Source organism: Loxodonta africana, chromosome 13, assembly GCF_030014295.1.
Source record: "Loxodonta africana isolate mLoxAfr1 chromosome 13, mLoxAfr1.hap2, whole genome shotgun sequence".
Lineage (NCBI taxonomy): Eukaryota > Metazoa > Chordata > Mammalia > Proboscidea > Elephantidae > Loxodonta > Loxodonta africana.
Window position 1 is genome coordinate 9,774,956 of NC_087354.1, and position 26,590 is coordinate 9,801,545.

General features: G+C 55.3%; 1 protein-coding gene across 1 annotated transcript in view; it reads right to left on the bottom strand.

The window, feature by feature from the left end:
- Positions 1–21,118, bottom strand: part of KLF13 (KLF transcription factor 13) — a 49,001-nt gene extending 27,883 nt beyond the window's left edge. Inside the window, exon 1 of the mRNA XM_064296219.1 lies at positions 20,438–21,118. Within this exon, the coding sequence (XP_064152289.1) occupies positions 20,438–21,014 (577 nt within the window). The 5' untranslated portion in view covers positions 21,015–21,118. The remainder of the gene's footprint in view (positions 1–20,437) is intronic.
- Between the last annotated feature and the right edge of the window lie 5,472 nt (positions 21,119–26,590).

The following is a 26,590-nucleotide window of genomic DNA, read 5'->3' on the forward strand; positions in this document are numbered from 1 at the left end:
CACTGCAACGTCTCACAGAACTCACGAACCGTATGAAGGAAATGGCTCACGTGGTTGGCATGGGTCAGGCATAGGCTTCTCCCTGGTCCCCAGTCTCTGCCCACAGCCACTCAGCTTTCTCACTCCGTGGCCTGGGAGGCCCACTGCACTCTCTCCTGTGGGTCTCTCCTTCCTCGGTGGTGGTGGGCTCTCTGTGCTCTGGAATTGGCTCTCTTTTAAGGCAGAACTGATCAATCCCCTTGGTGGGCCACAATTACCTTATTCGCACAGCCCCGCCCAATCACCTGGGTGGGAGTTACAAGACCATGGTGAGAAAGGCTACATTAAGTAATTCATCACACAGCAGTCCCCCTCTATGAACACCCCCAGCTGAGAGGAGGGAGAACACCCTATGTGGCCTGAACCTGGGCCGATGAAGAGACTTCCTCAGTGACAGCCCCACCCAGTTTGCTCCAGGCCAGGTTGGGCGGCCCTCACAGACAAATTCACTTTTCCCTGCACCCTGGGGCCCGAGGCTGCCTGCAGGTGGGGTATTCTACAAAAGTCCCCCCACCGTCCACTGGAGGCCCTTACCAGGTGCCTGGACAAAGAGTGGGTCTGGGCCTTCATAACATTATGCTCTATGGAAACAGCTGTCCCGTTCTCTGCAAAGTCCTTTCCAACATCTAACATCACCCACTTCCACCAGGGTGCTGGGCATGGGTGCCCTCCTGCAGTGCTGGTGGGTGTGTGACTCACCCTCCATTTCTAGAAGGTAACCTACCCCTGACATGTACACACCTCTACTGAGCCCTTGGAGTGCACACACCAGGGACGCCCTCACAGTGCTTCTCCTGGAGGGAGCTCCCTGGACACAGCCTGGTCACAGCAGCCTGGCTACGGATGCTGGGAGATAAACAGATGGCGGCGCGTAGAGCAGCCAGCCATGTTACCAACCTGTCAGTGACCTGGGGATGTGCCCACGATGCAAAGTTGTTTTTTTTTAGTTGTATTTATTTTGTCGTTGTTGTCAAGCATACGCACAGCCAAACATATACCAATTCAACACTTGCTACATGTACCACCAAGTAACACTAGTGACATCCTCCAAGTTCTGCACCCATTCTTGCCCTCCTTTTCTGAGATGTTCCTCCCCAGTTAACATAAGCTCACTGCCCCCTAAGGTTCCCATTTAATCTTTCAAGTTGCTGTTGTCAATTCGATCCCCTGTAGATAGTTTTGAAAAGAGCACAATGCTCAATGCAGACGTGTTACTAGTTAATCACAATATGATATCAAAGTGGGAAACAGCAGAACATAGAACAGCTTGATGTTTAACACTTTCACGTTAAAATGAGCAGGTGGGTGTCCAGGCGGGCCCCTCTTCCCAGTTCCAAAGCCTCGTCTCTGCCCACGATCACTGGACCAGCATGCTGTTACCCACTGTGACTGGGGCAGACCCCTGGCCTGTAATTTGCACACTAGCTTTAAGATGGAGACCACAAGTTGGAAACAGCTGGCCACTAGAGGGTTCCCTTTAGGTCTTCACTTGGAGCCGACATCATTCCCTGAAATGCATGGCTTTCTCCAAGGACTTGGCAGTTGCAGTAACTGAATATTTTTGGTTCAGCCAAGGACACATGGCTGATCACTTACTCTACCATTTAACCTTTTGTTAAATCTCAAGGACTTTTCAATTCATGTGTTTCTCATTAATTCACACTTCCAAGAGGGAGCTGGAGACCATGACACACATTCCAGGAAGCCCTCAGGCCTAGGAGAAATGGGCTTGAAGCAACTCTGAGGGCTGAAGACCTGCCTGCTCCTGTGTGCCTGCATGTGAGTGTACAAGTGTGCACGTGTCTGTGTGACCTGTGTGTGTCTGTATATGCATGTCCCTGTGTGTTCTAACTTAAGCCGTGCCCTGGGCCACATATGGCATTTCCCTCACAAAGGGACTAGAGGCTGGGCTGACAGTCGGACCCTCGGGATCCTGCTGTCACATTAATGTAAAACCCCGAGCCCAAGCCTGACTCCTGAGGGTGCCCTAACTCACCAAGGCACCTCCAGTCCTAGAGGGTATTTGGTGCCCAGCTCTGTCACCACTCCCCTTACAGGACCAGGCGGCCTCCCCCTGCTCCTGCTTCCTCAGAGCCCCTTCCACGCCTCAAGCTCTCCGAGCTTTACTAATACTTTGGCTGACTCCTCTTTCCCATTCCCCACCCATGAGGGCCAAGAACGGCGTCCCCTAAGTGTGCTGGCCCAGCAGGGTCTCAGGACGGCTGTTGCTGCCAGCAGCGCTGTGGGGGAGATACTGCTGGTCTGTGGGCGAGTCCAACCCAAGCTTCTTACCTAGCGCTCTAGTTCCTTGGCCCCAGGAGCTCCTCCACACTGAGCCGGGTTCTGGGCCCTTACAGAGGCAGCACCTCACCTCAGCACAAAACAGAGTGCTGAGGCCTAGAGGCCGGCACACCTGGTCCAGGTCAATAGTGCTGGACTGCACCTCACACTAGGTCCGCCTGGTACCCAGCTGCTCCCTAACCTGAAGTTCCTCGGGTAGGTCCCCAGGCTGTCCCCCACATGCCTGCTGACCCACCCGTCAAGACTGCTCCTGCACAATCATGACCCCTGCTGAATACGTGACTCTTGGGTGGAGCTGGGGGTCCTAGTGCTGCGTGGCCCCGGCCCTGCCTATCTGCTGAGCCATGCAGGGCCAGCAGGAGCCTGCCTGACCACGGGTCCTGCTGGGATGTCTCGTCTAGAAACCGAAAGATGTCAGGCACAGGTGGTGCTCTCATTTCTTCTTCCAGCTGAAGAAAGAAGATGACTTTGAGAGCGAGAACTCGCAGAAGGGAGCTGCCAACATTTAAAGGGCCTGCACTGAGATGGGTTGGGGAGGCAATGCATGAGGCTTTAGACCAGGGCCCCGGAAGCCCCAGAGATGCTGGGGGTCCCACAGGGCTTCGGGGAAGTGGAGTGAGAGGCAGCAGAGGGCTGGGAGGCCGCACTGGGGTGCAAGGCCCCATGCCTGCAGGCTTGCCTCCTGCTCTCACCCTTCACCCCAAGCCATTCTGAAAACCTGCTCTGAAGGAGCACAGGCCTCAGGCTAGGGTGTACCACCCAAAGTGGAGAGGGCTCTCTGGAGGACAAAAGCAGGGAGACAGGAAGAGGAAAAGATGCTTTCTGAGAACCACAGATCGGCCATCTTCCCAGAAACGGTCCAGTGTAGATTACCAACTTGGTGACCTGAGTGCCAGGAGCAGGCTACAGAAAAGGTATCACCTCTACCCAGCAAGGCCCACCCTCCCGTACCTGCCCGCACAGGGCTGGTCTCCCCAAGCATACACTGGCAGACACCATGTGCACAGGCTCTAAACACAGGCTCCATTTGAGCTCCTGGGGAAATGGCCAGAAAAGTCCGTCCTCTGATCCTCTTCTCCACTAGGACAGGAACCCCCACTGCATCTGAGCACTTTAGCCCAGGACTCACAGGGCTCTCCTCCGTACAGTGGTCAAATTCCCTGTCGCGCTATGGGGCAGCAAGGAGGGAGTGGAAGCTGGGGGTGAGGGACAGCTGGGACATCCTCCCCCAGCTGCACATTGATGGTGTGGACATGACGTGGCTGAAAACCAGCTGAGCAAAGGTCACCAGTCAGGTCTAAACAACACAGAGCCCCACCCTGGGTTTCTCTAAGTCCTTGATGAGGGCCTGCCAGGCCAGCCATCAGCCACGTGGGGCGGTGCCTGCTCTCCCCCACACAGCCGCATAGGAGGTGTAGTGGTACAGCTGGGCACAGCTGCCTTGGGTTGTGGGGGAGCCAGCTCAGTGTCGTAGGTGGCCACAGCCAATGGAACACCAAGGCCACTGTTCAGGGGGTGTCCAAGAGACTGCAGGAGTCACGGGGGCAGGTGCGTAGGCGCAGCCTGCCTCTCTGGATTTCAAGCCCCTACCCCTTCTCTTCATATTCACTTACATACATATTTCCTTTCAAGCTGAGGATGTGATGGGGGCAGGGCAGTACCACACCCTTGTGGGGTCCTTCATTGCATCCTGTTGGGCACCCGCCCGGAACAGTTCACAAGTGGCAGGCCCCCACCAGCCCCCTTCTGGCAAGGCACTGGAAGGAGGAAGGAGGACTCCACAGGACCTGGGCCCAGGCAGGGTTGGATGGGAGCATATGCCCTGACTCTGCAGAGCACGCCTGGGGGTGGGGACATTCGCAGCTGCCTTATCAGGTGCCACGTCCTCCAGCCAAGCACCCAGAGGGTACTCAAGAACTAGAGACACCCCACATCCACCACCTTTCCCACAGACACCCCACAAACACAGTTTGGCAACACCAGGCCCAGGGTGTGCGCTGGCAGGAAGCTTCTCCCTGTACCTTGCTGACCAGGCCAGGCCCTACTCCACCCCTAGCCCTCACCCCACCTCCTTGGCCCTGGGCAACTTTCCCTCCCCTCCAGAGAAATCCCTGCGCCTCTCGGCAGAGCTAAAGGGAGGGGCTGGATCCTGTGCCTCTTGTCTGTGGGACAAAATCTCACTGCTGCCTCCTCCTGACCCACCCCACAGAGCCCAGGCCCCACAACCATCTGCCCAAAGGCTGAGAAGGCCAGGGTGGTGCCCCTCTGAAGGCCAGGACCCCAGTGTCCAGAAAGCAACTGCCCCAGAACCCTTATACCTCACATCCCTGCCCTGCTCTGAGCCACACCCAGCCAGCGGCCTCTACTGGCCAAACACCCTGGGACAACCAAGGGGCTACTGGGAGGGGCCCTTAGCTCCTCTTAACTGCCCTCAGCCCTGGGTCTCCAGTGCAATCAGCTGGCCTCCTCCCCTGCTTGACTCTCCTGCACCTGTAGGTAGGGCGGAGGCACATTCGGGACTCTGAAGGCTCTTTTGTCTGTGATCTGGAAGTGTCTGCCAGTGAGGACAAGGTACCCTCACCACTGTGTCTCACAGGGAGGCCCTGAGCGCCTGATGACAGGTGTAGCAGCCATACCTGAGTCAGCGAGCCCTGGGCAGGGTGGCAGGCTGCCCCAGCTCAGTGCTCAACAAGTCTGTCTCTCAGAGCAGAAAAGGAACCAGAGCCTGGAAAACAGCAGCCCGCATGAGGCCACAGGGCAGGGCTCGCAGGTGGCAGCACGCGCCTTGGCCTCCTCAGAGAGCACAAAGGGGCCAGGCTGTGGAGGACATGCACGCACTGGGGACCCGACCCCAGAGGGCAGACAGCAAGGCCCAGGGCTACCCCTGCCCAGCCAGGGAGCTCTGCACAGGGGAACACTGGCAAACATACAGAAGAAAAGAAGGACCAGACCAGTTGTGCGGAGTCAACTCTGACTGACAGTGACCCCATGTGTCAAAGTAGAACTGTGCTGCATAGGGTTTTCAATGGCTGATTTTTTGAAATTAGATCACCAGGCCTTTCTTCCAAGGCACCTCCGGGTGGACTTGAAGGTCCAACCTTTCAGTTAGCAGCTGAGTGCTTAGCTGTTTGTACCACGCAGGGACTCCTGAAAGGAAGGCAGGCCATGCTACTTCCCAGGTTTTTACCTCAGAATCGATGCCCTCAGGTGTTACTGAGATTTACTGGGAGGACCCACCCAGACCACACATGAAGCATTTTGATACTAAATACACTCAAACGGTGATGAAAGGAAAGGGGTACAAGATGAGGTTCAACAGTCAAAATCCACCCCAAAAATGCTTCCCATTGGGAAACAATTCCCATATCTGCAAACAGTTGCTGGCCCAAAAAAGAAAGAAAAAAGTCCCCGAAGAGGCCCAAAGCTCACAAAAACAACAATCATCCACACTGACATGGTGTGTGTGCAGAGACCTGAGACTCTGGGCAGGCTTCAAAAGCAGCCAGGGCAAGTCCCCCATGGGGGCCCCTCAACCAGGGTGTTTCCGATGCTCTGGCAGCGACAGGAGCCCTACTCGTGGGAGGCTACTCTAAAGCGGTAGAATGCAGCGAGTCTGACTGCAGAGACTCTGCTCTTCCTGGGCCGACGAGGCTGTCAGCGGTGAAGCCACCAGGCACCTGGGCTTGGCACAGAAGTGGAGCACCAAGCCTGGTGCTGGCCTCCCCGTGCAGAGACACGCTCCCCAGAGACCACTCTGCCGAGGACACCAGGACTCAGGCGCCCTTCCCTTTGGGAGCAGTGGCCCAGCAGGACTAGCAAAACCACCTGTCTTGTATGACTGTTCAAGACTGTGGAGGTGAGGGCTGGGCATGGGGTGACAGTGTCAACTCCAGTTTCTGTTCAGAGCCTTGCCAGGCACCACCTGCTGGTATCTGAAGGCCCAGTTACCTGATAACAACAGGAGACTCACCTAAGCCAAGTCTCCCTAGTCTGAGCCCAGCCCCAGCCAGGCAACAGGGTCTCTATAACAACAGCCTATATGTTCACAGAACTTCAGTTTGTAAGGCCTAACGCAGCCACGTCCTGGATCCTCCTTGCAGCAGCTTGGAGATGGACATTGTGCAGACAAGGGGACACCCATGGGGCTGGGAAAGGCCCTGTGACGCAGTGGCCTACAAGGCTGGGAGATGGGAGGCTGCCCCCAGGCTGGTCCCACCTGCCCTGCCACAGACAGCTCTGGGAGCTGAGGGTGCAGGGCAGATGTGATGGACAAGGATACTGGGGTATGACCTGGCATGTACTTCGACAAAAGACTTCTGAATCATGTTTCTTTCCAAGACAGAAGACAACGAAAAGCTTTTTCATTCAGGTGCCCATGAGCAGTAATGCAGTGGGTGAAATTCTGCTCTTGCAGGTTAAACACACACACACACACTGCACGCACACAGTGCACGCACACAGCACCTCACATGAGTCACCTTCACTCGCCCTCGGAGCCTCCATTTGAGGTCAGCACGACTCCCATTTCACAGATGAGAACACAGGCCTGGGTTCAGAACTCTTCTCCTGACCCCAAAGCCCGGGATCCCCTTCAAATGTCATGCTGCCTCTCTGTTTAAATGACAAAGCGTAGTAAAACAAAAAGGTCTTTCTCTGATGAAAATAAAATATTAGAGGCTCTGAGTTTTCTAAAATACAGCCTACATGGAGTAGAACTTATGCAAGGCTAGGAGAGAAGCAGCAATGGTGTGGCGGTTAATTGCAAAGCCCAAGTCGTGAGGACGTGAAAGGGTAGAGAGGTGGTGGGTATCTTACAAAGCTTCTAAATGTGCTATTTAGGGCTTTGCACTGTTTCAGGACCTTTGGATACCATCGCAATACCTTTTATAACTTTTCTCTCCGACACTATAAAGATTAAGTCACAATCAAATTCCACGCATGTTCCTGTAAAAGCCCACGCTGACAGGACCGTTCCTGCCTTGCAAACGGGCAGAGGATGACAAGAAGCTGCTCAGTGTCCAGGTAAGGAGGCGCTCCAGGCGCGGAGCCCAAGTGTGTACCTGGCAGGCTCGGCCACCCAGCGGTTCTGTGCCATGCTGTGGGGCCACTGCCCCGCCGCTCACAGGACCAGGTAAGGTTGGGGGCATGGCGGTGTGGGCAAGGGATTCTAAGGATGCACCCTACAGGAAACGTAATAAATGTAGGCGTGTCCCTCAGTCTGGGGGCCAGGGGGCCCTGCCACCACAGTGAGGAGACAGACAGCTGTGGAAAGATGCTTTCTAGGTAGGCCACAGCCTGGGTGGGTGATGAGGGCAGGGAAAGTAGGCCACAGCACTACTCAGACAGGGCACGTCCTGAGCCTGGACGATCACAATGAACAGAGACACTAGCATGAACAGAGACACTAGGAACGTGTGCTGGTGTAACTGCGCCAACAAGTAAGGGAAACACCACCCACCCGGTGATCTGGCTCAGCCTTACTGACTGACAATAAAATGAATGAAGTCAGCCTTCTTGTACACTTACCGGGACCAAGTGGGTCTTCACACGGGCACGTGGGCAGGCGGAGGACACCCGTCTGGTCATACCTGGCCGAGCTAACTAGGCAGGCAGTAATGGCTGAGCAGCAAAGGCGGGAAGGCCAACGTAAAGCAAGTCACACCTTGACACCCTGGGTGGGCATCTGCCAGAGTCAATGTGGCCTGGCTGGGGTGGCGCTCCTGGCCTCAGGAACTTACTGGTCCGTCAGACAACTTCCAGTAAGCACCAGTTATGGCGGTCAGCATACTCCCTCCGAGAAAGTGAGGCATCGCCCCAAAATTTTCCAAGGAACTGAATCAACCAAGAAGCCAATAAAATCCTGGCATGGTGTTTACGCAAGCACTCCCAGGCCCTGGACTGGGGCCAGCACGCCCACCCAGCCTGCCAGCTGTCGTGGGGTCTGCGTGCCACCCTCCATCAGGCCTCCGCCCCACACCATGCCTGCTCACAGGGCCTGGGCTCAGTTAACATGAAAAGCCAGTGAATCTCTGACAGAGATGTTCCTCCTATAAAAGGAACAAAAATGTTTATTAAAAATTACAAGAACCAGGTCAGGCATTTTGGTATCTTAGTCATTCTAGCTCATTAAAAAAAAAAAAACAAAGAAACCCATCCTGGAAACCCAAGACGATGAGAACTTCTCTTGCCACAAGCACTTTCCAGCCCTAGCACAACTGGTTGCCGAGGCGACTGAGTGTTTATCTTCACTCTGTGTGGGAGGGTGCTGACTGTGACCACAGAAGAGCCGCCCAACACTCCACCAGATGCCAGGCCAGCCCCAGGGGGTGGAAGGAGGAAGCCACCGCAGCCCAGCCGGGTCTCCCAGGCTGAGGCCTGGCTGAAGCACAAAGGACAAGCAGGTGAACTTCCCTCCTCAGCCTGGTTGGGCCCTGCTCCCCAGTGCCTCCACCTGAAGGTAGAATCCCTGAAGGCAGGTCAGACACACACCAGATCCCAGACTGCAGGGGAAGGAAGACAAGGGCAGCATGGCTGAGCCCGAACCAGAGCAGCCAAGGGGCGTGGCACCCAATGTCCTGGCCACAGCCAGTCCCCACAGCAGGCAGCCTGGCCCCCAGGTGTGGTGGAGGAGCAGACTAGGGCACAGCGGCTGGGCTCCACACCTAAGGCGATGTACCCCTCAGCCCTGGTGTCACACAGCTGGCACACCATGCTCTCCCTCCTGTGCCCTCAGAGCAGAGTGTCAGCCTTGAAGTGACACAGCCCCACTGTGGTTCCCTGGCTGCAGCCTGCCGCCTGGGCCAATGCCTGACTTCCAACAGAGCCATCTTCCCGAGCTTTGGCGGTGGGGCTGAGCACATGGGAGTATGCACACACGTGCACGTGTACACACAGGCACAGGTTACACACACACGCACAGGCACACGTGTACACACACATGCATGCACACCCGTAGACAAACACCTGCCCCCCAGGGCACGCACAGTGCCGTACGAGCCACAGGACTGCTTGAGCGCTGGAAGACCCTTAGTGCTCGGGCTCCTAATTCAGGATGATAAGGAAAACCAGGGAATGAGGTGAGGGCTGGAGTTTTCAAAGGTAAAGTGAGTAAACTAAAGAACAACGCAACTTGCCCAAAGCAAAATGTTCACACTTAATGCCCAACCCATCATTAGAGAAGGCTGCTTCACACAGACCCTATACACAGCCAGGGCTGACTTTCCTGCGGGAGCTCTAGCCTGACAGTGCTTCAGTCGCCGCCTCACCAGCACAGCAGCAGGTGCTCTCGGGCTCCCCGATCCTCAGCCAGAGGCCCAGAGAGATGACATGGCGAAAACACTCAACCACCCGCCATCACAACTATGGATGGCACCTGCAACGCCCTTCACCCTGACACTTACCCAGGGTGCCTTAGGCCAAGCAGCAAAGTAATTATTTTAAGTGGATTTGCCATGCAAACAAAAAGGGGCACCACAGAAAAGATGACATCTTGGACAACCTCCCTTAGTCACAGACTGCAGGGAGGCGTCCCTGCGGGTCCTCCCACGGTGCTGTGGGACTCCCTTCTCCCACATACGTGGCCCATGCCAGCCAATGAACTTGCACAGGGAAAATCCTTCCAGAGCGTGAGGGCCGGCAAGGAAGCGGGCAAGACAGCTGTGCTGGGAGGGACCACAGACCCCTCAGATCATTCAAGTACCTGGGGGGAGGGCACCAAGCAGTTGAGACATGGAAACCATCAATGACTGAGGGGAAACCAGATGACCAGGCAGGGGGATTGTGGACAACCGGTGTTAAGTCAGGAAAACAGACTCTTCTTGCAAGAAGGGTCGAAATGTGTAAAGACCAAACACAGCCTGTTAAGTAACCAGAATGTCAACTACCTTTTTGCCCATCTTAAATTAGGATTAGTGGCAACTATGTAATCAATCCACTTTTATCACCCCTTGTTCAACGTACCCGCGTTAGGATATGTTCTGGGAAGATGTCCAGACCTCCAACCAAAAGTGAGGTGTGTCCCTGGTGCACCCCGACACCCAGGTCCCAGGCCCTCTCCCTGATTCCAGGCTGGGAACCAACGGCCCAGGATAAACAGCCTCAACCCCTCCTGGTAGCCCCATGCCAATGCCTGGCCCGAGGCACCTGCCCGTCTGCTCCTCTTAAGGAACACAGGCCCCGGTATGCTGAGTGGGGGCAGAGATGCCCACCTGGGCTGGTCTGAGTCTACCCCGGGCCTCCCCAGCTCCCAGCCTTCCTTCCAGCGACCCATATTCACAGGACGGAGAAAGAGCCAAAACTCCATCTTTTAGAAGCTACCTTTGAAACAGAAGCCCAGCTGAGGCCACGGAGCCACGCGTTCCTTTGGCAAGTGACTTCCAATTTGGGCCCAACGTCTTACAAACATTTAGATGTTGTCACCTTGGGCTCCAACTCCAGGCCATGCCCTATGCAGGGACCGGGGACCACCCTCCATCCTGGCGGGGGGGGGGCTGCCCCCATGGCCGCGGCACAGGACATTTAACCCGAGGCAGCCAGGCCTCAGTGCTTCTTCAAAGAGGTCACCTTGGGATAGCCTGGCTGGCAGCCACGGAGTGTGGCCAAGTTCCTGGTTAGCAAGTGTTTTTGTGCGACGAACTTCAAAAAAAAGGAGAATAAAGAACCTCCCCACCCCCCCAAAAAAGTCACCTGTGGAACTGTGCCCTTGTCCTGTTTACCGAGAATGATGTTGATAAAAGCTACGATTCTGCAGGCGTGTGTGTGTGTGTGCATGCGCGTGTGTTTAAGTTTACTGGAAATTTTTTTTTTTTTTTTACTGTGTTTTAGGTGAAAGTTTACAGTACGAATTAGTTTCTCATTTAAAAATCTATATATGAATTGGTTTGCGACATTGGGTGTAATACCTGCGATGTGTCAGCACTCTCTCCCTTTCCACCCTGGATTCCGTGTCCATTTGTCCAGCTTTCCTGTCCCTTCCTGCCTTCTCATCTTTGCTTTTGGGCATGTGTTGTCCATTTGGTCTCGTATACTAGATTGAACTAAGAAGCATGTTCCTCTCATGCGTTGTTTGTTTTAGAGGCCTGAAAGGTGGACTTTGGAGGTGGCTTCAGCTCTGAGTTAGTCATGTGTCTGGGGGCCATAGCCTGGGGAGCTCCTCTAGTCTCTTTCAGGCCAATAAGTCTGGGTTTTTTTTTTTTTGTCAATTTGGATTTTGTTCTACATTTTTCTCCTGCTCTGTTCGGGACCCTCCATTGTGATCCCTGTCAGAGAGGTCAGCAGTGGGAGCCGGGCACGAGGCCTGTGTGTCTTGATGCCATAGTGGACACTTACAATGCCAACCGCATTTGGTAATCACCTCTCAGGCCCCAGGGCCGTGTCAGGAGGGAACCGGGCACAGGGCAGGAAAACACAGAGCCAAGTGGCTGCAAGAACGATGGGTAGGCAGCAAAGGAGGCACATGCTGGCCTCTTTACACAGCCCCAAGCTCAACTGCAAGAACTCTGTGCAGCTCCCAAGAAGCCTGACTAGTGAACAGCTGACTCACAGCTGCTGGGGGCAGGGAGGGGAGCAAGCGTAAACCCTAAGAACTAAACCTGAGCTAGAAATCACACTCCAAGTTTGCATGCACAGTTCAGCCACAACAACCAAGAGACCACTCGAAAATACAATGCAACATTTCTTAAACAAAAACGCCAAATGGCAGGGCTTTCTGATCCGGTGAGGGTTATTGCCTAGCGTCAGATTATTGCCAACAAGAGTAAGACGTCAGCACCCAATTCTCCATCATGCTAATCCAGAGTAGGGGCTGTCTCCACCGCCCTTCCATTCCAGGCCCACACCCCAGCAGCCGGGTCCCAACTGCCCAGCTTAAGAGCACCCTCACTGGAAGGTGGACTGCCATCTTGATGGGAAGTTGATTTCTCAAGAAAATAATCCCACTTGGGACTGTACATGGGGGGGGCGGGGGGGGAAACAGGCTCAGGTTGTGTGGACTTAGAGCCAATTTTTTTTAACTGAAGCCTGTAAAGACCCGCAGGGACTTTAAGGGTGTTGCTCACTGCAGGCCCTGCTCAGTCCAGAGAAACAGTTGCCTGCGGCCAAGAGCCCAGAGCATGGTGGGCTGACTAAGAATGCACCCACCACTACCTACTGAGCTGCTAGCAATACCATCCAGAAACGCTTTCATTCAAAGTACAATTAGGGTGAGTCTTGCCTGTCTGAGGAAGGGAGCTGTCCTTTGACTTGAACACTTCCAATGCAGAATCCAGAAACGCAGCATTTACCCAGTGAAGAAAGTCATAAAATGAAGCAGAAACCCAACAGACATATGGCAGGGGTAGTCTGAGTACCTAAAAGTGAACAGACACTTTACCTGCTGTCTCTGCCCCAGGACAACACCCCAGCTACGCCCCAGGACAGGCAGCAAAAAAGCTACAGCTTCAAGGTGTCACCCACAGGTTACGCATTAATTATCAGGAGGAAAACACCCCTTTGTAGTGAAGCCAGGCTGACACCCCGTAACCAGTAATGGGGCAACCTGACATCACGCGCTTGCTGCTGGGTGCAGTGGAACTGTCCAAAATCACCGATGTGGTAAAAACCGACTAAGCTGAAACTAATCAGGAGCTCTGGTGGTGCAACGGTTAAGCGCTCGGCTGCTAAAGATGGGTGGTTTGAACCCACTCAGCAGCTCGGAGGGGGAAAGACGTGGCGCTCTGCTCCCCTAGAGAGTACAACCTAGAAAACTCTACAGGACAGTTCTACTCTGTCACTGTGAGTCGGAAACTGACTCGATGGCACCTGGAAATAACAGTAGTCATGAGGAAACAGGCAGACAAATCCAGATTGTGGGGTGTTCTGCAAGACAAATGGCCTGAATTTTTAAAATGTCGATGTAACAAAGACAAAAAGGTAGGAGGCTGTTCTAGATTAAAGAGACGTGACAACCACATGAAGTGCGATTAACGAGATCCTGCAGATCAGTGGGAAAATTGAATATGGACTGTAAACTGCATCATATATAATACCAAAAAAAAGAAGACAAGTCTCTGTAGGCACAAACAACTAAACGCATGACTACGAGCTGAAAGATTGGTGGCTCAAACCCACCCGCAGGTGCCTCTGAGGACAGGCCTGGCCATCTGCTTCTGGGAGGTCGCACCCTGAAAACCCTGTGCAGCAGTTCTACTCTGCACACATAGGGTCACCACGAGTCGGAACTGATTCGGCAACTAACAACAGCAGCAGCAAACAGAGAGGAGAAGCAAAGGAAGGGAGGGAGAGAAATGTTGAGGGAGAAGGAGAGAGAGAAGAAAAGAAAAAATGTGGAAAAATATTAACAATTTTTCTTTTGGGGAAAGGTGTATGGATGTTCCTATTCTTGTGGCTTGTCAGAGGCAGTAACAATTGTGGGGATGCAGTGTGCTGGGGACCCACAGGCTTCTGAGACCACTAGGCTGCACCCCATCACCAGGGAGGCAGGGCCAGACAGGAGAGGAGCATGAACAGCAGGCACGCAGGGACGGAAATCCCACCTCTACTCTACCTCACTTGCTGTGTGACCTCGGACAAACTTCTTAACCCACTTGAGCCTTCATGTTCTTACTTAAAAATTAGTAATGATAATAGTGCCTATTTCACAGGGTTCTTGTAAAAGTTAAATAACAAACAAACAAAAATTCTGTGAGTATTAGATATGACCATGAGGCTGAAATGTGCCACTCTAAAGGTCTCTTTTTTCCCCAAACACTATTTTAACTACCTTCTTAAAGCACAAAGCGGACCCCCTTTACCAGTGTCCTAACAACTCGTGATAACCGTTACAAACATCAGCTAATACAGGGTGCTCTGTTCATACCTCGGCAAATTCCGGGGAGAAGTACATGCCTTTCACAAGTGGCCCTACATTCATTCTAGCACTGTTTTGTTTTCTGATGCGTCTTTAGTTACATGTTTAAATACACAGACGTTACCAGTTGTTGTCAGCTCTGACTCATGGCGACCCCATGTGCATCAAAGTAGAACTGTGTTCCGCAGGGTTTTTGTGGCTGATTTTTCGTAAACAGATTGCCAGGCCTTTCTTCCTAGGTGCCTTTGGGTGGACTCCAACCTGTAACCTTTCAGTTAGCAGCTGAGTGTGTTAACCTAGGGATTCCATGTACACACACATGCCAATAACAACAACAAAAAAACTGTTGCCATCGAGTCGATTCCAAGTCATAGTAACCCTATAGGGCAGAGTAGAATTGCCCCATAAGGTTTCCAAGGAGCGGCTTATAGATTCGAACTGCTGACCTTTTTTTTGATTAACAGCAGAGCTCTTAGCCACAGTGCCACCAGAGCTCCCACACACATACACACATGTATATTAGACAGTTGTTTCCCTCCTCTTCCTTGCTTTTAGCTCCTACAAATGCACCTCACATGTTCCTCACCCTTCCCATTCTAATTGCCATGTCTAGGAACCAAACATTCAACTGAGTTGCAGCTATGTCCAAAGTGAAAGCTAGACAGACCTGTGGCGGGGAGGGGCAACGTGAGCTATTTTTAACGCGGGGACTTCGCACTGCCTATCCTGAAGGCTCAGCCCATCTCTCTGTTGAGTTCCAGAGATTTGACGCCCCAGACACAGGACGTCCAGTCAGTGGAGCTGTATTCGTGTCAGCTTGCTCTCCTAAGACCCCCAGAACCTCTGGAGGATGAGGGGGACCCCAGAAAATTGCTGCAGGGCTCGATGCCACCAGGCTGGATGCGGGGGGAAGTAAGCGTGCCTCAAAACTGGACACAGGACTGGAGGGTCAGGAGACAGGTCATGGTGCAAGAGAGTAAGACAGGCTTTGCCAGTGTGGTTTTAAATGTTCTTAACTCTAATGCTGTCACACGTGCAAAAGGAGAACTGAGAGGAGTAAAAAAATGCAGGGCCAGCAGGAACTCAGCAATCGGTCCCTGGTCACAGGCCCAGGAGAGACAAAAAACGTCAGTCTATTTTCTTTAAAAACAGTGTCTTTTAAGTCAACATAGCCACTCCATGATGGATTAAAATGCTGCCTAGAAGTGTCAACATTAGTCAAAACTGCCAATAAATGCAAACCCAAACCGGCTGCCATTGAGTCAATTTCCCACAGAAACGGAGCCCATTGCTGCAATGCCTGTAATAGTGAGAGAACAGCATCTTAGCTTCCCTTTCTACTGTTGAGAAGTTAAATGAGGTACGGCACATCCACATACCTACCCTAAAAAGCCACGCAGCCACGACAAAGAGGGAAGCCGCCCCGTGAGTTAAACACACAAAATAAAAATCTGTGGAGAAGAATGCATCTGGTAGGATTTCATTTGTGTTTTCTTTTAAATGTCTGTGGATGGCATATATTCATGCAAATCCATTAGAAGGGTCTGGAAAGAGGCACACCAACACAGGGTGACAGCAGTTAGCTGGGTCCACACACTTCTGCTCTTTGGAAGAGTTTCACAACTAGGTCTTCTGGCATCCTGGGGCTGCGGGGGAGGAGGAGCTGGAGCCCACAGGCCCGGGTGTGTCTCTGAACAAAGTCCCCAACCTGACTTCGCCTTCCTCTCTAGCTCTCGAAGGCTGCCCTACCCAGGCAGCTGCATCAGGGTACACATGAGAGGGATCCAGGTGAGCAGGGTACCTGGGAACAACACTCCAAAGCCAGAGCTGATGTCGGGCCCTGCTGCCACTACGGAGTCAATTCCTACTCACAGCAGCCCTACAGGACAGAGTGTAACTGCCCCATAGGGTTTCCAAGGAGTGGTTGGTAGGTATGAACTGCTGACCTTTTGGTGAGCAGCCAAGCTCTTAACAAATGCGCCACCAGGGCTCCAGTGTGGGGGTAAGGAGCCTAAAAACCCTGCCCCGTAATCTCCTTCACGACCAAGCCCCTTCTTCACTGGGTGAAGATCACTTCAGGCTAACCCCACCTACATTATCACAGGAAGGGCTGAGAGAAAGAAACCCTACTTCGCTTCCTGCCCACACCCCAACAAGGTCAAGAGAACTTGCAGGTCACAGGGGTCTGCAGGAGGGAGAGGTGGTGCTGCCACAGCCCACCTTGCCAGTCAGGCCCCCCAGAGCCAGCCACTGGGACAGGCCCACCCCAGCAGCATGCACACGCGGGGTTTTGGCTCCCAGTGCTGGAAGGAAAACAACACAGAGCTGTTCTGAAAACAATTCTTCTGCTGAAACAAATAGGTAGGAATGTACTCCGAGCGTCTCTGCCAAGAAAGCCAGCTTGTCCATTCCACTGGGGGCCTGCCAAGCCCCCCAGCCCAACTCAGGACAAGAGGCAGGACCCTCCAGGGGCAGGCGCTGGGGCGGGGGTGAGGGGGTGGGGTGGGGGAGTCGGCCTAAAGAGGGTCCCAGGCCTTGCCTTTGCAAGTCATCCAGTTACCACACAAAAGCCCCTAGGCTAAGCCTCCCAAACTATTGCCCTAAGATAATCTTAAACCTTAAACCAAAAATATCTCCTGAAGTCTTTTTAAAACCAAAAAACAGTTTAGCTTAACTAGTAAAAACTGCCTTAAGCATTATGCTTTTAAGAACTACCTACATGGGATCAAAGTGACAACAGCAACTTGAAAGGTTAGATACTAAGCTTAGGGGGCAGGGAATTTATGTTACTGGCGGAGAAACATCTCAGAAAAGAGGATGAGAATGGTTGCACAACTCTAAGAATGTAATCAATGTCACTCAACTGTACCTGTATAAACTTAAATTTGTGTATGTTGTGTTGTGTATATTCTCAAAAACAAAATAAACTTCTAAAAAGTGAACTAGGAAAGGACCAACGCTTTCAACTGACACGTATTTATATGTTTCAATAAAAACAAAAACGATTTCAAATTAGAGACAAAAAAAAAAAAACCCTCAGCCTTTAAGTAAATTGGCTCCTGGTCTTGCTGCTCCCAAAAGTGAATCTTAGCAAACTTTCCAGGCCTGGGCTACTAAATTTTAGTTAACCAAATAAGTGGCTTGAGTTGCAAAGATTTTGGTTTCTTTGTTTTGTTTTATCATACATTTGTTATCACATCAAGAATTACCTAAATGGGACAGCAGGAGTGGCGGGAGCAGGAGCTAGCCTGAAGTCAAGGCTGACTCCTGTACTTTCCAAGCAGTTTTCACACCCACGTCCTGTTTCCCAAAGACCTTACAGTGGTCAGCGTAGACAGCACCAAGCCTTGTGCAGAGCTGAGGAAATCAATCAGCCGGAGGTCTGACGACCTGTCCCCGGTAAAAGAGCTAGATGACACAAAGCTGTAGGCTTTCTTCTTGCATAACATGGTTTTAATTTTTCACTCCCTGACATAAGATCACCCCGGGTTTCTAGGCAGAGCAGGCTGCCTGGTGGAGAAGAAGGGAAGCTGAAACGACCTGAGCCACTGTCTGCAGAGATTCCCAGAATGCTGCTGGGAACCCCCAAGCCAAACCACTGCCACCTCCAGAGCCAGGTCCTGCTGTCACCCCTGGGGCCACCCTTTCTCTGCTCACCAAGGAGCTCCTCAATATCCTCAAGCAAGGAATGAGCTCTTCCCTCAGAGCCCTGGGCCACCAGACCCCAGGTCCACTTCTGCAGGCAGGGGCCCTCTCCTGGGCTCTGGCTGCTCAACTCCCCCACCAATGCTCCAAGAGTCACCCCCTCCACTCCCAATCTTATTTTGGAATTTGGGATGAGAGTAGGGAAAGAAAAGGAGTGTTCCTCTGAACTATGAACCTCAGTTAACTGTTCTGTCCGCCTGCGACAGGGGCTGGGAGTGGGCTTCCCTCTGCTACAGGCTGACCCTCCACAGCAGGTTCTCTGAAGTGTGGCTTTCACAATCGGATTCGCAATCAGGTTAAAACGCAGGTTCTCGGCCACAGACGCAAACGCCAGTGTAAGTCTCTACGTGAGACCTGGAAAAATGTACTCTTCCTAAGGGCCCCAAGCGAACTCCAGACTCTGAGGCCTGTGCCTGGCCTGGAGGTGAGTTCTCCAGTCTGATGCTAAACCTGGAGGGTGGGGCCCGAGTCCCAGCTGAGAGCTCTCAGAATAGATGTTGCAGCACCGCAGGCTCCATACTCTTCTGTGCCTTTGGGTTTTTAGAGACCCCCAGAAAGCACAAGGAGGTGGAGACTGGCTGTGCCCTCCCCGCGGGAGCTCCGGTTCCCCCGCCCCTTAGCTCACTGAGGAGAGGGCTGGCAAGGGAGGGGAAGACCAGGAAGAGCGTCGGGCCCTGGCAAGCCAGGAAAGACATCCCGGTGGAGCCTCCGCCCGGCCCCGCCCACGCGGCGAGCTCCGCCCCTCGGCCAGTCCCACGCAATTCACCAACTGGGGTGGCCATGCGCTGCCCAGTAGGGCCGACACCCCGAGACCCACTGCGGGTCCGCTGGGCCCCTCGCGGGCACGTGGCCCGGGGAAGGAACCGGAAAGATTTGCCAATCGTCAAGCTCCGGGCGCAGCGCGGGTCTAGGCCCCCAACGCGGGTCTCCACCCCAGCCACACCCCACGTGCCGTCTCCTCCTCCCACCTCGTCCTCAGGTTCACCAACCCTGGTTCAGATCCTAGCTCGGCCCCTCCCCCGGCCATACCCACGCTTGCAACAACCTTCCGGGCCTGAGGCCAAGACCCTTACGCTAACCCCAGCTCAGCCTTGGCCCCCACACCCACAGCGCTGACTCTGAAAAGTGGCCTCGCTCTCTCCCTGGGCACCATCCACCTGCCACGTGGTTTGGGGAAGCGGCAACGCGCCAGGGGCAGCGGACAGCCTCCTCGGGGAAGGCTCATTCGGGATCACGGGCCTGGACACCCGCAGACCTGGGGCCTGCTGGCCTCCAAATGCACAGGAGAAAACGGCCTTCTCTCTAGCGTTCAAAGGCCGCAGGTTGTTTTTATACCTTGTAATCAGCATGTGAACTATTTCACAAATGAGACGACCTAGCCCTTGGGAACAAGTTAGTCCTTTAAGTATATACAGATTTCGAACCTGCCCCACGTTTAAGAGAGTTGTCTCACTCAAGAGTTCACGTGAGCTCCAAGGAAACATGATTCTTCAAACCAAACTGGGAACAGGAGAGCTGCCACCGTTTGAACAATTTTTTTGGTCTGTGTCGTACAAAAAAAAAAAAAGGCCACGATTCATCAACAACCAGGTACCCGCCCCAAGCGAAGTGAAGTGCGAGCCCTAGGATCTGCGCGCGCCTGTGCAGGTGCGTCCGCCGCCTCCGCCGCGGTCCCCCGGTTTCGCAGCGAGAGGCCGTCCCGGGCAGGTGAGCACTGGCACCGGGAAAGGTGCGGCCGGATGGATATCCAACAATGTGCTCTTTTCTGGACGTGTCACCAGCCCGGCCGCGGAGCCGCGCTTGAGCCCCTCGGGGCCGGGCGCGCCCCCGCGGGCCGGATGGGCGGGGGCCGCCCACAAAGAGCCGGGCGGGAACGGGACCGCCCCCCAAGTGGGCTAGTACGGCCGATGGCCCTGCTTACGACAAATTAAACCTTAGAGCGCTGCGGAATTTACAGGAAGAGCGAAGAACGTGCCGAGTGGGTGGGAAGCAGCCGCTGTCCCCGCGTGAACTTCGCCCGCCGCGCGCCCGGCCCCGCCCCCGCCCTTCCCAAGCGCGCGCCCGGCCGGGGGGTAAATCGGGCCAGAGGGCCCCCACCGGCGGCGGCCCAGCCCCCCGCCGCCCACCACCCCCAGCGGCGCCCGCGGACCCCGCCCCACCGCCCGCACCTGCCCGCTCCGGCCCCGGGGGCCTGGGAGGGACGCCCGCCCCACCCCGTCGGATTACGACATCCGCCCCGCGGCCCCGCCCGAGCGCGCCCGGGGAGGGGGCGTGCCGGCGGGGGCGCGGTCGCCGGCTCTCGGACCCAGGAACCCGCCCTGGCTCGGCCCGCCGCGCTCTCGCCCCCGGTCGCGGCACCGAGCGGCGAGTCCCCGAGCCGAGAGGGGGCCCGGGGCGGGGCGAGGGGCCTGACGGTCCCCGGCTGGAGCGACCTTCCCGGGCGCGGCCCTCCCCACCTCCGCGCCGGCCGGCCGGCCGGCTCTCCGGGGGCGTGGCCGGGCTCGCGCCGCTGCCCCTCCGCGCTCGGGCGCCCGGCGCCCCACTAACCTGTGTGAGTTCTCAGGTGCGCTTTGAGGTGCGAGGATTTCCCGTAAACTTTCTCACAGCCCGCGTAGTGGCACTTGTGCTTTCTCTGCGGTGACTCCAGGTCGGCGCGACTCCGGCCCCTCCGGCCCCTTTGTCTGAGGCCGGGCTCGCAGCTCCCCGCGGGCTCCGGCTCCCGCTCGGGCTCTAGCCCCGGCTCAGGCTCGCTCCAAGCGGGGCTGGGGGGCGCAGCCACCGCGCCTCCGCCGCCGGGGGAGGCGGGCTCGGGGGCGGGCGGCGCGGGCGGCAGGCGGCAGGGGGTCCTCGCCTTGCGGGCCGCGGCGCCCTCTTTGCGCTCCGCCGGCGCGGGCGCCGGCGCCTGCTGGTTGAGGTCCGCCAGGATCCGCGCCACCACGAAGAGCGAGGCGCTGTCCTTGCCGTCGCGGCGCTCCTCGACGCGAGGCAGCGTGGCGGCGGCGGTGGCGACCGCACCCTCGGGCCGGGGCTCCGGCCCCTCCCGCGGCCCGTGCACGACCGCGCGGCTGGACATGGACACGAGGCACTCGGCGGCGAAGTGGTCCACATAGGCGGCGGCTGCCATGCTCACGGGGCTCGGCCGGCGGCACTTCTCCTCCCGACTCAGCCGCGCATCCGCACCCTCAGCCTCCTCGGAGAGCGGGCGGTGGGGGCGGGGGGCGCGGCGCGGCGCGCCTCTCCGGGGGCAGGGCTGGGCGCGCGGCCGCCTCCGCAGTCACCCGCGCGGCTCCGCGTCCGCGAGGCGCCCGCCCGGCCGGGCACCGAGGAGTGAGCGCATGGAGTGCGCGGGGGCGAAGGGCTCCACGCGCGGGCGGCGTCTGGGGCAGCCTGTCCTAGGGATGCCTGGAGGCGGCGACGTCAGGAGGCACCGCACCGAGTCGCAGCCGTAGCCTCGCCGCGCATTGTGGCAGGCAGGACAGCCGCCGTGCGCGCCGCGGCTCCGTGTGGGCGGCCCGGCCCCGGGGGTGGGCGGGGCCGGGGCCACATCTGGACCCGACGTCAGCCCCCAGCCACATCCTGGCGGCGCAGGTTACAGGCGGCGGCGGCCGCGGGGAGCCGTGCACGCGGAGGGGGCGGGGAGCCGGGGCGCGCGCCCGCGCCTGGGGAGGAGGCGTGGCCGGGGGCAGGGGCACACGCCATTGGTCCGAGGGCACAGGGCCGGGCCAATCCGGGCGCCCAGAGGGACCAGCACGGCCGCTGGGCCTGCGCGCGCCAATGGGCGTGCCTCCCGGGCCCGCGGTAGGAGGAACGGAAATTTGAGCTGGGCGCCGGGCACGCTGACGCACGACTTCCCGAGGGCGGCCGGGCCAGCCCGGGTAGAAGCGCGCGGGCCGCTCCCGCCCCCTCCGCGGCTGGGGCCTGCCGGGCATTTTCCTGCCGGAGCTTTTGCACAATGACAGCTTTGAACCTTGGCGCGGAGGGGAGAGTCCGGGAGGGCGCCCCTTTTGTCCCCCGGCCCCGCCCGCTGGGCCACCGTGGGTGGGTGCGCCTCGCGGGCCTCAGCCTCCGCTGCTTTCCTTTCCAGAGTCAGGTTTGCACGGGCGGGAGGCGTGCCTGCTCCGGAGCAGCCGAGGGCCGGAAGACACTGCCGCCGCTCCCCAGCGCTGCCGGCTCCCCTGGGCGGCCGTTCCCGGAGACCCGAGCTGCTTGCCCCTGGCACCCGCTCCCCCTTAGCTCCGGACCGAGGGGTGGCCGGGCTGGGGGCGAGGTCACGGGCGAGGTGGGCCGCCCCCGCGGCAGCAGCCAGGTTCCCCCTGCTCGTTCCCGGCGGGCGGAGACGTGGGGCGTGGCCGCGCGCCCGAGAGCCCGGGATCGGTGGGAGCTATACTGGCCCCCGGACTGGTGGTCAACTGGGGGGCGCGCCCACCGCGGCTTGTACTGTGCAGAGTGAACTACATTCTGGGGGGGCCGGCGCCGTGGTTCAGGGACCGTAGGGTCCCTTCCCTCCGCGCCCCCAGCCCGGCTGCCACTGCGGTCGGGAGGCTTCAGACGCCCCCAGCTGTGAGAGCCCCGCCCACCGCGCCCCACCCACGCACCCACCCACTGTCTGGGCTTCCCGAAGGAAGTGCTCGGCTGAACCCCGCCTGTGGCTTCCCTGCCCAGTCCGGCCAACTTGCCCTTGACTCACCCGCACCGCCTCCTGCACGGCTCCCAGCCTGTCTCCTCCGGGCCTAGGCTACCGCCGGAGAGGCGAGTACCTAACTTCGAGTGCCTGTAAATCGAGCGCAGCAAACCCCGTTCCGTGTCACCCCTGCCGAGCCTTCGCTGGCTGCCCCGACCCGTGGGGGAGAGGCCTGGGGTCTACACAGCCCGGGTTCATTGGCCTTTGGAGTCGTTAATGGTTGTTATAAGGAGTCAGGCTCAAAAGCCAGGAGAGTGCGGGCAGCCCAGCAGGCACCTGCATCCTGTGGACCGAGAAAGGGGTATGGTACCGTCATCCTGCTCACAGAATTCAGAGCTTGGCGGAGCTGCCAGGTTAATCTGGGGCCCAGGTAGAAAAGACTTCGCTTTCCAGGTAACCAAGGGAGAAGTGAAAACGGTGTCCTGGGTTGCAGGTTATGGTGAACTGTAAACTCTCATGGCAGATTGAACGCCCTGAGTATCTGTAAATTTTCCCTAACTGGTGTGTGGTCTGTGCCCTAAAATTCCCATTCATGAGTCAAGTTGGTGCCCTCCAGGGGCTGGGTAGGAGGTCACTAGGCGAGTCCCTCCAGAGGGGCTTTGCTGGCAGGAAGTAATCATTCTTCTCCGAGGCAGATTGTGTTGATGGCATTTAAAAGACACTGTCCTGACCAAGTATGATTCAGAATGTTCCTCTGTTCCCCCCACATGTCGCAACCAGTCACTTCTTCATTAAGGACGAAGCTGGCCCGATGCTGGCTTACTAGCCACCCATCACCCCTTGGCCAAGAGGCCCGTCCCGCCTGTCTCCAGCCTTGGAACATATCTCCACCTTCTTCACAGTCTGCTAGGTCGCACAGTGCGTGCCTCCAGCGGTCTGCACTGCTCTAACTGTTGGACGTCCTCCACAAAGGAAACAGACCTGCCTCTAGGGAGCTGCGGCTGGTCGCCCCACATCTAGGAGGAGGCTGTGGCCATTACCACTGTCCCGGGCAACAGTCCTCTGCACTGGCACGCCATCTGTAGCCCACAGGCCTCCCCATGAGTGTTGCTCCAGGGGGTTTTGGCTGTGCCGGTCGTCATTCCCATGTAACACTCAGCCTCAGCAGTCCGCTCATTCCTCAGCAGTCCACTCATCAAGCATTTGATGATTTGTATGGAGCTCACGGATGGAACAATCAGGCCTGGCAGCCTTTATTCCAAACCCATGTGGCAGTATCTTTCCAGACAGATACTGTTCCCTTCTCCAGAGAAAATCTCACCGTAGCAGTGGATACGTGTTTTCCTTGCCAAGTGGGATTTTGACAAAGGTGGCTTATGTATAACCAAAAAACCCAAACTCCTTGCTGTTCAGTTGATTCTGACTCAGAGCGACCCTATAGGGCAGAGTAGAACTGTCCCCATAGGGTATCCAACAAGCGGCTGGTGGGTTTGAACTGCCGACCTTTTGATTAGCAGCCAAGCTCTTAACCACTGTGCTACCATATGTGTATGTGAGGGTCGGGTGAGGGTCAAATTTCAGATGGAAAGAATTTTACAAAAGCAGAAAGGGAAGCTCAGGCCAGAGCAAGTGCCTAGAGAGGTGTCTGAGGAATAGAGGCCAAAGGCTGAAGAAGTTGTTGGGGTTTCTGAGCACAGGTGGTGGGTTGATAAAAGGTGTTGCTTTCAACTTTCCTGGAACTGTACACAATAATAAGACTGGAGGCAGACGCCCACAAGGACAGGGAGAACAAGGGAGGATGTAACAGCAACACACATTTGGAAGCTACAGTACTTAGCAAACGTGAGATAAAAGAAATCCTGAGACGGTAGCTGGGAACGAAAGCCAAGAACAAATCCCGTGGGAGTCTCACAAGGTAGCACCAGGTACCTCTGGAAGTGGGTATGAAGAAAGGGGGACTAAAATAAGATGCACACAGGTGCCCCAGATTCTCTCTCCCGTGCTCTCCCCTCCCCCATCCTGCCAAGGGATTGGATGTTTATTGTCTGAAGAGGAAAAAGAGAGCATTTGGGGCTGGAGGACATCAGGCACAGTTAAGGGCAGAAGGATAAAATGAATAGGAACAGTGGGATTAAATGAATATATGCATATTGGATCCTGAGACCCATGCTGACCCCTCCTCCCAGGATTTCAGAATGCAGGAAGCCAGGCTGTCTCCCTCCATAGAAGACTGGGAGGGTCCTTCCTGGGGGATCAGATCAGGCCAAGAGAAAACACCTAAAGATTCTGACATCTGAAGCTGCCTACCTAAAGAGCCACCTCCGCCTATAGGGAAGGCCATAGTTAGCAAGCACCACTTTTGCACGCCAGACTTCTGATCATTCTCTCAATCCCTCACAGTCAAACAGGAACAGGCAGGCAAAGCAGACGGTGTCTCAGGAAAGCCTGTGTCATGAAATATGAAGCCCCTCTAGATTGCTAAAAGGCAACTTGGAAGACACAGAGACTGTGCAGAGAGAAGAAAGCATCCACAGGACTATCAATAACGTTGTCAAAGAAATAAAAGAAGATATTGCACCCCATGAAAGGGGAACATGCATAAAGAAACAGTCATAGAACAAAAAAAGACTTCTTGCACCAAAAGAGTAAAAAGACAACCTACAGACGGGGAGAAAATTTGGGGCTATGACATATCTGACAAAGGTCTAATCTCTAAAATCTACAGGAAAATCCAACACCTCTACAATAAAAAGACAAATAATCCAATTAAAAAAGACAAAGGGTATGAGCAGACCCTTCACCAAAGAAGACATCCAGGTGTCTCACAGACACGTGAGGAAATGTTTGAGATCACTAGCTGTTACAGCAATACAAATCGAAACTACGAGGAGAATACCATCTCACGCTGACATTACTGGCACGAATCACAAAAACAACAAATGTTGGAGAGGTTCTGAGGAGATTGGTAAAAAAAAGAGATTGGTAGGAATGCAAAAATGGTACAACCATTTTGGAAAACAATATGGTGCTTCCTTTAAAAGTTAAAAGTAGAAATACCGTACCATCCAGTGATATATCCTAGAGAAATAAGAACTGTCACCTGCACAGACATATGTCCACCTGTGTTGCAGCATTGTTCACAACAGGAAAAAGATGGAAACAACCTAAGTGCCCATCAATAGATAAATGGATAATCAAACTTTGGCACATACACACAATGGAATACTACGCAACTGTAAGGAACAATGCTGAATCTGCAAAACATCATTTAACAACATGGCGCAATCTGGAGGGCCTTATGCTGAGTGAAGTAAGCCAATCACGAAATGGCAGATACTGTATGAGGCCGCTGTTATAAGAGCACATGAAAATGTTTCTACACAGAAACAATCTTTAATGGTTACAAGGGAGGGGAAGAGTGGGAAGAGAAAAACATTGACTAGATGTAGGTAAGTGGTAACTTGGGTGAAGGGTAAGACAGTACACAATACCGGGGAATTCAGCACAACTTGATCAGGGCAAAGTCATAGAAGCTTCACAGATACGTCCAAACTCCCTGAAAGACAGAGCTACTGGACTGAGGGCTGGAGACCATAGTCTCGGGGAACATACAGCCCAACTGGTGTAACATAGTCTATAAAGAAAATGTTCTACATCTGACCGTGGTGAGTAGCGTCTGGGATCTTAAAAGCCTGTGAGCAGCCATCTAAGGTAATCTACTTGTCCCATCCTGGCTGGAACAAAAGAGAATAAAGAAGATCAAAGACACAAGGGAAAGATTAGTCCAAAGGACTAATGGACCACAGCTGCTACAGCCTCCAGCAGAGTGAGCCCTGAACAACTACACGGTGCCCAGTTACCAGCACTGACTGCTCTGGCAGAGATCATAAAAGAGGGAGAAAAATGCAGAACAAAATTCAAATTCACACACACACACACAAAGACCAGGCTTGCTGGTCTGACAGAGACTAGAGAAACCCTGAGAGTATGGCCCCCAGACACCCTTTTAACTCAGTACTGAAGTCACTCCTGAGGTCCATTCTTCAGCCAAAGATTAGACAGATCTATAGGGCCAAAAA